Genomic DNA, 12,895 nt, shown 5'->3' with positions numbered 1-12,895 from the left:
AGGTCACTCCAAAGAGTCCCTGGTAAATAGGCTAGAACTTTGACTTTAGAGCTAATGTTAAAACTATTCTCATCCAAAGAGTCCGGGAACTAATGCCAAAATTTATTCTCATCCAAAGAGTCCGGGAACTAATGCCAAAATTAGGATCGGCCAAAGGATCCATGACAAGGCAAGATTTCTGTCTGGAACTGAGCTCAAAAAGGGACTACTAATTAAGGAAGAACTTGGCTCTTTAAGTTGCCAAAATTATGGTCACCCAAATTTCCCTGATAACTTGACTAGAACTCTTAACGGGGAACTAGGGCCATCCAAAGAGAACCTGGTAGGCTTATTAGGCTAGCACAATAGCACTAGAACCAAGTTGAACTGAAGGGTCACCCACAGAGGCCCTAGTAAATCAACACAAGCTTTGCTCTCGAACTAAGGTCTTTCATTATAATAAAGAACATTTTGTGATATATGACTATTGGATTATTATTATTATTAAATTATTCATTTTTTATTCACAAACAAATCCCTGGAATTAGATTTCTTATTGAAAACATGAAAAGTTAAAAGTGAAAAGATCAAGATTTCCCTAGGCTAAACTTGATATTGTAAAGACTCTTTTGGAATTATTTTAAGTCCCTTGCCGTTGCTTGTGAATAAGAATGACTTTCTTATCTTGTATTCACACGTCGAATCCATAGTTTGCTATGGGAAAGAGTTGTCAAAATTTTTCATATTAGTGATTGCATAGCGTTGTTAACTAAACCATTGAGTATTGTGATTATAAGCACTCCATTTTCAGTCAAAATCTTGACCAATGGAGGGGTGAAAAATAGGTTCTGATAAAAGTGGACTTGAGTGATGATACTTATTGAATTTATCGCATCACATCGTTACCGGTTCTTTATTCGTTAGCTTTGAAAACCTTGCTTTCATAATCCGTGGATAGTTAGATATTTACAATTAGTATTTAAAGATTTTCCAGATTTTTATAATAGATTAGTTCTCTTGTAAATTAAATGCACAAAAGGGTTATAGATAAATGCGTCTCAAGTATAATAAAAGTTGTGTAATAGAATGATCGCTCATGTGGAAATGAAGGACCTCCTTCAGAGTTACCAACTTGAATGAGCGACTGAAGTGAAGATAAACGAGTTGTTTCAAAGATGAGCTAATATGAGTAATGACTGTGATATTTCTGTCCAGTTTAGAAATTCAAGTCAAAATAATGCTGTGGGGAACTTGCAGGTAACGGAGAAGAGGAGGAGATCCGGGTCTTAGATAAGGGAAGCTACTTCGGCGAACAAGCCCTCCTGAAGGAAGAATGCCGTACTGCCAACGTCATCGCTATGGCACCTGGAGTAGAGTGCCTTACCTTGGACAGAGAGTAAGTACATCAGTGTCATTTTCTGTGATATTTCACGTTTAATTGTCATATATCAGGTTTGCGTCGCTTTATTGAAGTATTGTCTTCCACCATGATACGCAAAGTTGATGAGCTTTAATTCAGGCCATCTTAGGTAGTGTGTGTTTGTGTGTGTGTGAGTGTGTGTGTATACATATATATAATATATAGTATATATATATATATATATATATATATATATATATATATATATATATATATATATATATAGTAATATATATAACATACTCTCTCCGGTGACTTAGTTGGAATGTTTCTTGAGAACCTTAAGATACAGTCTGAAACTTATAAAAAATACTTCTTTATTATCATTACTTGTTGAGAGGGTCAATTCGATTCACTTACCGTAAACTATATGTATATTTTGTTTGATTCACGCATCTGTTACTGAGCAGCCTTAACGCAACATTCGGAATGTTCCTCGCGGGGATTCAGCACAGCTCTTAGTGTCTTGATTGAGTGTAACCGTATTAGAAGTACCGGCAAACACATTCATACTCTATATCCCATCACACGAACCTCTGCACTAAGCTTGGCTCTCTCTCTCTCTCTCTCTCTTTGTTTTTTTTTTACAGCCAGAAACATCAGAACCAAGTCAAAAGTCAAAATTGTTCAGATCCATTATGGTATTAACATTACATACTGTGTTGCTATGGATATCAAACTGTAATGCTCCAGATCCTTTTGATATATATATATATATATATATATATATATATATATAGATATATATATATATATATATATATATATATATATATTGCCAATTAAAATATGAGAGTTATGAGCAGTAGAATTTCAGACCCCTACAGCACAGAGCTTTGGATCTACTATATATATATATATATATATATTAGCTATATATCATATATTATATATATATATATTGCCAATTTAAAATATAGAGAGTTATGGGCAGTAGAATTTCAGACGCCTACAGTCACAGAGCTTTGAATATCATATATATATATATAGGGATATATATATATATATATATATATATCTATATATATATATATATATATATATTCTAATGGTCCCGAGTTTGACTTGGACAGGGGTAGTAATCTAGGTCCATTTCGTGGAAATACGTTGTGCTTCAGCTAAATTAAGCAGTGAATTTGGTGTCTTGAGTTAATCAGCGACAATGAATCACAGTCAAAGTGATACATTCATTTCATTTACATATATATATATATATATATATATATATATATATATATATATATATATACGTATATATATATATATATATATATATATATATATATATATATATATATATATATATATATAGGAAGTATTATAATCTTTATATAGAAAAATAATTTAAGTGAACAAAGAAATGAGGGATATCACTGGTTTGTAGGTATGAGAAACTGAATTTGTACGATGTTTAATGCAAGGGTTAATGAATCTGTTTAGTTCCGTTCATTTGCTTCATTCCATGATATTGCTGACATAACGGAGAATTAAAAAAAGGCCTATGCATAGGAAACTGTATAAGGGTAAATGTAAGTTCATAACTGTGTCAGAGGAAGTGATCTGACGGACACTACCCTTCCGTCCGCACCCATCTATGTCAACCCAGTTCGTCTGTAATAAATTTCCTACGAGCTGCTCTTGAGCAAGAGCCCGTGCTGGTATAAAGCCAGCTTAATTTCAAACAGCAACAACATAATAAATTACCAGTACCCAGCTACCTGTCTAACTCTCTGATCCTCACAGGTCTTTCATTCAACTTATCGGCGATCTTTCGGAGCTTCGTGAAATAGACTACGGTGACGAATCACGAGGCGTATCAAGACCTACTACTACACCTCACAATATTGATGCAGTAGCTGGTAAGCATATAATGATATACAATTTTATGCAGTACTTTTTTTCTCCAGGGATATTTGTCTTTCATTGGCACCATCTACATCTTAATGGTTTCATGAGTAGGAAATTCATGATTGAAAAACAAAATAGTAAAAAAAAAAAGGCATTTCAAATGAGTTGGTTGCCCCTCGGAAAGACTAAAAGATATTAGAAGTCAGAATCTCACAATATATACAGTACGTGTATATTACAAATTGAATACTATCATGCTTTTCATTTTGTATTAGAATAATTAATCTCTGAACCTATTTTCCAGAATATGCATACATTCGACTTGATGACCTGGATGTCATAGCAACACTAGGAGTTGGAGGCTTCGGACGAGTGGAGTTGGTGCAGTATGCTCATGATAAGACTATGACATTTGCCTTGAAGTGCCTTAAAAAACAGCACATTGTTGAAACGCAGCAACAGGAACATATCTATTCAGAGAAGCGAATTATGATGTCTGTCCGCAACCCTTTCGTTGCTAGGTAAGCCAGTTATTCTTTGTTTGGAATTGACAGTTTTAATATTTACCTCTGTGCAATCTATAACACGAAAATTATTTATTTACGGTTAATGCATCCAGTGACAGATTTAAGGGGGGCCACTTGGCCACATGCCCCCTCCCCGCTCCTTTATATGAATAATAGAACATAGTTTTCTTTCAATAAATCATTATTAATGGTCAACAGTTTAAAATAAAAATCTACTTATTGGTAATCCTCTTAGATATTCTATCTTTCAATTCCTTCTGGAACATATGTTTTATGACCGGGTCAAAAGAAAATAATCCTTGACTTACATTAAAATTGTTCACCCAGGTTAACTGAATCAAAGCAGATTCCAACAAGTTCCTTGAAATAGTATCGTTACAACTTGACAATATTTGGCTTTGCTTCCAATGTATGCTGTGGGACTTTTTACTTAAATGTAAAAATATAGCATTAAATTGTGTGTGTAATAATATTATATAATATATTATTCTATATATATATATATAATATATAATATATCTATGATATATATAATAATATCTATTGTATATTCTATATAATATTATATATATACCTATATATATATTATTATATATATATATGTAATATATTATATATAATAATATATATGTATATATATATAGTATATATTATATATACTATATATATAATATATATATATATATAATATATATATATATTATGATATATATATATATGTATGTATATATACACACATATATATATACACAGTAGTACCTCAGGATACGAATTTAATCCGTTCCGTAGCGGCCTTCGTAACCTGATTTTTTCGTATCTTGAACCGCATTTTACATGTAAATTGCCTAATTCGTTCCAAGCCCTACAAAAACACCCTAGGGTTACGACACCGATCCGACGGAAGAAACATGACTCCAAAAAGGCAAAATACTGTACATACTTAAGTAATATTCAACTACATGTAATGTTCAACCCCATTTTTACTGCATATATTAGGACTTTAGCATATGTCCCTTATAAATATGTTGCGTTTTGATTCTAGTAATAAGCCTAGCCTATGTTAGCAGTTCCTACTGTAGCCTAGTCTATGATCCTGACATCTAAACCTAAGAAGCTAAAAGCTTAGAATATGCCAATAAAATGTTTAAATAGTCAGTATGTACTCATTTCAAATAATTATTAATTAATCATTAACAATAATACACAAACAAACAAAAAGAAAAGCTTCCAACCTTTTGTTTACGTTCTACACTACGAGTAGCGAATGATCGCCAAGCAACCACTTTTACCTAGCACACAGTATAGTAATCATAAATTTTCATTATCTCTCTTCAACTACAGAAACTACCAAACAGTATAATAACCATTCATTTCTATTCTTTATTCTATCTTTACCTAATGGAGATACCGAGTTACTGACAGCTATAATGAAACATATAATATTAAAACAGAAGAAGAATTCTAGAAAATATTTGTTGGCTTCGATGATAGCAGTCTGATTTATTTCATATTTTATGATATCTAATTCACAATTTTTTTTTATTAAATGTATTGCATGTACTCATCTCAAATAATTATTAAGTAACCATTAACTATAAAAAAAAAAACAAAGCTTCCAACCTTTTGTTTACATTCTACACTACGAGTAGCGAACGATCACCAAGCAACCACTTTACCTAGCACACAGTACAGTAATCATAAATTTTCATTACGTATCTCTCTTCAACTACTGGAGATACCGATTTACCGACAGCTATAATGAAACATATAATGACACTAAAACAGAAGAAGAATTCTAGGAAATATTTGCTGGCTTCAATGATAGCAGTCTTTTCAATTTACAGCATCCTTTTACCAATAGAATATGTAGAGCATGATGGGGTAGATGCTGACCAATAGGAGAGCAGGATCTCATGGCGATGGACTAGCATCAGGAACCAATGGGAGAGCGGGAGGATGGTGGGGAGTCTACCCAGTTGGTGGCGCACGAGTTTTAAAATTGTTCTCGGTGGTCCAGGCGAATCTCGGGACTTTACAGTAACACCCTTTTGTAACCTGAATTATTTTCGTATGCAGAGGCAAAAAATCTTTGTATTTGCTTTTGTAACTTGAATTTTTCGTAAGTTGGGACTTTCATATGTCGAGGTTCCACTGTATATGATATATATATAGATATATATATATATATATGTATATATATATTTCTATATATATATATAATGAATATATATATCTATATATCATATATATATATATATATATATATATATATATATATATATATATATATATATACACACACACACACACACACAGTCACTTCTCAATTAGCTTGAGGGTTACATTCATGGAGAGCTCACATTAATTAAAAACACATTACTTAAACATTTTTCCCATATGAAATAACAGGAATAAGGGAGGTACATTCCTGGACTTGGGGAACTCTGTACTTCTTTGCTAAGTACAACCAAATTGGATAACAGCAATATCCATTTGACTTGTGTTTCAACCATCATACGATAGTAAACAATTACCGTAGTTATGTTATAAACAATGTTATGTAGAATAGGACTGATATATTTTTATGTAATAACTTTATTTACTAGAGATCAAAGATCAGCAAGGAAATATGCTGTTAAATTTAAACCAAGTTTGGCCCGCCATTTATGACACCTGTCGACCGTAAGATTGAGCTGGCAGAAATGGAGAACTCAGATGAAAACTGGAAGCTGTCCATTGCCTTTCTCTCTGGTTCTTTGATGCCCTGACCTGTGGCATGATCCATGCTCTCCCCAGGTGGTCCCCAGACACCTCGACACATGCCCCAATCGACATCCTCTCACATCGCCACTGTGCCGGCGGAGCCCCACGCCACTAGCCTTCTTCAGCAGGAAGCTGAAACCTGCCAAGACCTGCTACAGCACCTTTGACCATGAGCTCCTCGCTGTCTACCAGGCCTTCCGCCACTTCAAGTACCTCCTGGAAGGTGTCCCATTCACCATAAGGACGGACCACCAGCTGCTGGTCCATGCCTTTGTCAAGATGGGCAACGCTTGGTCCGCAAGACAGCAATGTTACCTCGCAGCCGTCTCCGAATTCAGGTACATACTCCATCAAGTAAGTCTTCGACTGAAGGAACCCCGTAGCCGACACCCTGTCAAGGATCGAGATAAACTCCCTGCACCTCAGCATGGACTATGAGGACCTAGCATGCGAGCAAGCCTCCGTCCCCGAAGTACCAGCCTACTGGACCACCATCACTGCCCTCCGATGGGAGGACATTCCCTCTGGCCCTTCCAAGATGATGCTCCTCTGCGACACCTGCACCGGCCGCCCACGCCCCCTGATACCCACCTCATGGAGGAAGCAGGTATTTGACTTGATCCATGGTCTCTCACACCCATCACCCCACACAACAGCCAGACTCATGACGAAAGGTTCGTTTAGCACAGCATCAAAAGGGACTCCCGGGAATGGGCCAGGAACTGCATTGCATGCCAGAGTAGCAAGACATGAAGGCACACCGAATTGGGAATAGGCACCTTCCCTCAACCCAAGTGGAGATTCGGGCATATCCATGTAGACGTTGTTGGGCCCTTTCCCCCATATGACAGTGCCAAATACCTCCTGACGGTGATCGACTGGTCCACCAGGTAGCCAGAAGCCACCCTAATGTCAGAAGCCAACACAGATGCCTGCGCCAAAAGCCCTCCTATCCAGCTGGATCTGCCGCTTTGGAGTGCCAGACGACATCACAACAGACCAGCCTTCACCTCAGAACTCTGGACCTCCCTGGTATGCTTGATGGGGACCAAGCACCATATGACCAAGGCCTACAACCCCATAGCCAACAGCATGGTGGAAAGGACCCACCAATCCTTCAAGGTCTCCCTGATGGCACGCTGCACAGGCCCCAACTGGAAGACACAGCTACTGTGGGTCCTCCTCGGCCTCCGCACCGCCCTAAGAGCCAATGGCGACCCGTCACCAGCAGAAAAGGTTTATGGCGAGATCCTGACAATGCCAGGTGAATTCTTCCCCGCCAACAGCGACGATCCCAACATCCACTGGCAAGACTCCGGGCAGCCGCCCAGAAATTCGTTTCCTGCCGAGAGACCTACATCGACAGGAGGAATGAGTTCCGACCGAGGGCGCTGAACTACTGCAAATACGTCTTCATACAGAACGACACCATCCACCTGCCCCTAACAAGACCCTACCGAGGATTGCACCGCATCATCCGTCAAGAGGAGAAGGCATTTCTCGTTTCGATCAGTTGCTGCAAGGAATGGGTCTCGATAGACAGACTGAAGCCCGCCGTCGTTCCCAATGAAGACGACCGTGCAGAAGACCCTCGCAGGACACCGCCTTGGAACACAGCCTCGCCGGAATCTGACAGCGCCCAGACATCACCGGGGCCACCCAAGGAAAGTAATTGAACCCCCCAGGCCCACCACCAAGGATGGCATCCTGCTTCCCGACTCACCAGACGACAAGAACTAGAAGCAAGAAAATTCACATAGAACTAAGTTAAATACAGCAAAATAAACTCTTCTTCCCTATCAGCTGATTTCCAAACAAAACCATTGACCGCAATGTTATTATTTTATGAGAATACATACAATATTATTGGATACAGTGAAGTAATGTATAACTTTTTTAAAAGATTCATGGAAAATATGCATATTCGTTATGTGTGTAATTATACGTAGCCATCAGCAGCTTGACATCGCTGTTTTGCAGATGTCGGAACAAAGCTGATTCTCGTTTCTTGTCCAATTATTTTTTTCACTTTATTAAGAAATAAACAAAATCTTTCACTTTATTAATAAATAAACAAAGTTTTTTACTTTATTAATAAATAAATACTGTGCTATGTCTTTTTTTTATGTCGACAGCTGTCTTCAGCACTGCTGATTCGTGGGTGATTTGAAAACAATGCTTGGGCACCAATTTGTGTTAAATCGAAATTTTTGCATCTTTTAAACATTTTGGTATTTTTTAGCCTGCGTCAAATCGAAAACACATTAAATAAACATGCGTTAATTGAGAGGTGACTATATGTACGTAATATAATATATATATATATATTATATATATATATATATATATATATAACGTATTATATATATATATATCATCTATATATATATATATATATAATATATATATATATATATAATATTATATATATAATATTATAATATATATCCTGTATACATGTTATATATCTATATATATACTGTATACATGTATATATATATTTATATATAAATATAAAAATTTCTAGATCCGCCATTAAATGTGTCGTTAATAGTATATGCAAATTTGTTTTTTTAGATGGCTTCAGGTATCTTCTCTGTTTGTTCCAGGTTGTATAAAACATTCAGAGATAACAAGTATGTATACATGATGATGGAAGCTTGTCTTGGAGGAGAAGTCTGGACTATTCTCAGGGACAGAGGTTGGTTTGATGACCACACAGCCAGGTTTTACACAGCTTGTGTTGTAGAGGCACTAGAGTATCTCCATAACAAGAATATCATCTATAGAGATCTTAAGCCTGAAAATCTTTTGTTGGATTCCACAGGTTATGCAAAACTGGTAAGTTCTACAAGAATTTTTTGTTTATTTAATAATCCGCTCTTAGAAGAAGGGTTCTCTAGCTGCTTTGCTTTTCATGGTGATTATACTATATATATATAAACAGAGGATTTCAGAGCAAAGTCGCCCAAGGAGAACGTATTAATTATTCCTAAAGAAAATGAAATGTACAGTTAAGCTGAAACCCTTATGCTGTATTTTGAAAGGCTGAAGCCACTTGACTTGCTTCAGTATATTTCAAACACCCAACTCCTGTACCTGCTTTCTGTATTTCGCTTGACCAAACACCTGTTACCCATACCATATGGAGGTTAAATCATCTTAAATTGATTGAACTATCCATTTCTTGCATACTCTGAATTTTCCTGTTCTGAAAAAAAGGGCCATTGACAAAGTTTCATTATCATAATGGGGAATACATAACTGCTTAGCCCTCAGCTACTTCACTGGGAGAGGTAAACAATGTAATGATTATGCATGTAAAGTTATCATCCCTCAACTGCAACCCAGTGAGATTCTACCAAGCAAGTTGACATCTGTACCCCCTTGCTGTGGCTGTGACAATAGGTCAGAATGTGAAGGGGTATAGTCAAGGAGTGCTATGACAACAGTCCACAGTCTCTGTACAGTTAAGGGATAGAGAGCCTCAAAGACTTACCGGTCCATCCAGGGAGAGATCTTTGAAAAATATTAATAATGGTAAATCATGAGTTTATAGAGCTATTTATTTAATCTTTCCCTGAACTGGCTGGCAGTGGTGGCAGTCTGCTCCAAAACGAGGTTATCTTTTATGTGAGGAAGGGCCCACAGTGGCTGGTATTGAACTTTTTCATTCAAGTACTATCCATTGAATCTAGTGTGGTTATACTTAAAGTAATTTGTTTCCTGTGGGCGTTGTAATTCTTGGCCTTTAGTATATCTGAAGTGTTTTAGTCAGTGAAACTCTTATTCAGCGCTCTTTTAGAGAGTACAACAGTGAGGTGTTAGAAGCCATATGTGATGCCCAGGGTGTCTGATTGATGGTATTAGTTTGATTAATCTTATCTGTAATGCTTTCTATGATCTTCCTCTGAGGTAGCAACAGCGTACTTTAAGTGGGGCTTTACTAAAGCATTTTATAAGGTAGCATTATTTTTTTATAACTACTGTAAATTGATATTTAAATACATACCCTTATACAATTTTCTAGCCATTCTTTGTAACTTTTATGCAATTCGTTGAAGGTTGTAAGCGATAGTGACTCCAAAATCTTCATCATTATTACAATCCATCCTCCTTGCCAAGCAGGTCCTACTTGGCATTCTTCTTTTTGAATAAGTAATGAGCAATCTAGTGTTTTGGTCATAACTAACTCTGTAACAGGAAACCTGCTCCTCATGGATGCAGAAGTTTCTGCATTCCTAGACTTTTTAAGATTCATAATTGGGTTTGGTCTCATCAGATATTCCATAAGTACTATACTGTACTAATATATATGCTTGCACTGGATACCGAGGTACTACTCTAATCAGACAGAGTAGGAGTGCTGGACTGATATGTGTGTGAGGTTTTGAAGTGACCTGGAATTACTAAAGATCCTCCCCTCCAGCTGTACAAATTTGGATCTATTGTTTTTCTTATCCAGATCTTATTAGCAAAGAATTAGAAATAACTTTGCGACAGTATTTTAATGGTAACTCAGATCGACACTAAAGCTATGCAAGGTTTTAACCAAGAAGAGAAAAGTTTTATTGTGCTATTTGATATTAAATGAAGCATCATCTGAAATTAAATTGATTAAAATAAATGTAATATGTAGAGTAAAATAGTAATGATTAGCTTACTAAGGCTGTTTCTGAAAATGGCAAAGATTACATACAGTTTGTGGTTGTTCTAAACATTACAAGCAGAACCTTAAAGTAATTGTTTGAGTGTTAAAAGATGGCCACTATATTAACCTTTATAGAAAACCATGTTACATAAGTGTAACATAATCATGAGTTACAAAGTTTAAACCTTTAGAAATATGCAAGTGTTAAAGGACAGAGATAACCTTAATCAAATAGGTGTGCATTGTTTTCTCAATCATATTACTATAGTACGTTCATCCATTAGTGAATAAATTTTGGTTGTGGCTATATGCACTATCGAGGAATCAGTCATGCAATGTAAACATGGTTTTAATTTATATTTAGGTTGACTTTGGATTCAGCAAAAAACTTGGTGCCAGCAGTAAAACCTGGACATTCTGTGGTACTCCAGAGTATGTAGCACCAGAAATCATCCTCAACAAAGGTCATGACAAGGCTGTTGATTACTGGTCCATTGGTATTCTTATGTATGAACTTCTAACAGGAACGTAAGTAGAGGCAGTGGTATTAAAATGTTTACTGTTATAGATATAACTGAAGTTTTCCTTTTTTGAAACATTGTAAATGTATTTTAGACATTTATGCAAACAATAAACATATAACTTTGCATTCATTGAGATATTAATATTGAGTAGTGTGATTTTATTTTTTATTTTACATTTTAAATAAAGCTAGGTGTTAATTTTTTCCGATGCTTCTCCAGACCGCCATTTACTGCTTCAGACCCAATGAAGACATATAACATTATCCTGAAAGGTATTGACATGGTTGATTTTCCTCAACACGTAACAAGAAATGCCATATCATTAATCAAGAGACTTTGTAGAGAAGCACCTGCAGAAAGACTCGGTTATCAAAGAAATGGTATTCAAGATATCAAGAAACACAAGTAAGTGTTATGGCATGATCGGTTTTTATCTTGTGTTAGAAGATTTGGAAAATATTTGTATTATGAACAACATATTCCCCCAGAATTGTACATTGAGTAATATAATGTTGCAAATACCTTTTAAATGAAAGAAATAAAGTTATCAGGTGCAGAATAGGATAGGATTATACATTTACTCTTTAAAACTTTTGATGAAATTTTAAACTTTTAATTTTTATTTTTCAAATTTAAAAGATTGCTTTTGTTAATGTAAGGATTCAGTAGTTTTAGAAACTATTAATATTTGTGCAGGTGGTTCTTGGGCTTTGATTGGGATGGTCTGCGAGCAAGATCTCTCCAGCCTCCAATTACTCCAAAAGTAAGTGTTTTTTTTTTTTAATAATGTTAAGATTGCCAAATAAAATTTTATTCCAATGTGTTTGCTGCTGGATAAGGATAATGAGGTTTTAAATAATGGGTTAGTTGATTTATAATATGAGCATGATAAACTTACTAATTATTAAAATAATCATGTTTTAAAAGGGGAAAAAACCAAAGATGCTCCTCCATATAGCATTTGCTCTATGATTTCTGAGAGTTACAATTGTATGAAAGTGAAGTGTTATGACATGCTGTAGTTTAGTTACCTGTGTTGGCCCTACTCTCCTATCACTTTATAAAGTTACAAAACACCATCTGTCACTGTAGCACCCCCAAAAATGCGGAAACCAATGTGTAGACTTTTTTTATCATCATATCCCAAGTTGAATTCTAACATACCCCAGATTTCCATTTGTGT

The 12,895-nt window shown here is 35.7% G+C and overlaps 1 protein-coding gene across 1 annotated transcript in view; it reads left to right on the top strand.

Annotated features, from left to right (window-relative positions):
• The window catches only part of LOC135220952 (cGMP-dependent protein kinase, isozyme 1-like), a 490,937-nt gene that overhangs the window by 460,932 nt on the left and 17,110 nt on the right, over nt 1–12,895 (top strand). Inside the window, exons 8-14 of the mRNA XM_064258605.1 lie at nt 1,237–1,375; nt 3,143–3,258; nt 3,552–3,768; nt 9,147–9,378; nt 11,553–11,716; nt 11,932–12,117; nt 12,409–12,475. Coding sequence (XP_064114675.1) covers nt 1,237–1,375; nt 3,143–3,258; nt 3,552–3,768; nt 9,147–9,378; nt 11,553–11,716; nt 11,932–12,117; nt 12,409–12,475 — 1,121 coding nt within the window. The remainder of the gene's footprint in view (nt 1–1,236; nt 1,376–3,142; nt 3,259–3,551; nt 3,769–9,146; nt 9,379–11,552; nt 11,717–11,931; nt 12,118–12,408; nt 12,476–12,895) is intronic.

The sequence above is a fragment of the Macrobrachium nipponense genome, chromosome 2, assembly GCF_015104395.2.
Source record: "Macrobrachium nipponense isolate FS-2020 chromosome 2, ASM1510439v2, whole genome shotgun sequence".
NCBI classification, from domain to species: domain Eukaryota; kingdom Metazoa; phylum Arthropoda; class Malacostraca; order Decapoda; family Palaemonidae; genus Macrobrachium; species Macrobrachium nipponense.
Note: the sequence above shows the minus strand (reverse complement) of the source record. Positions and strands in the feature narration are given on the sequence as shown.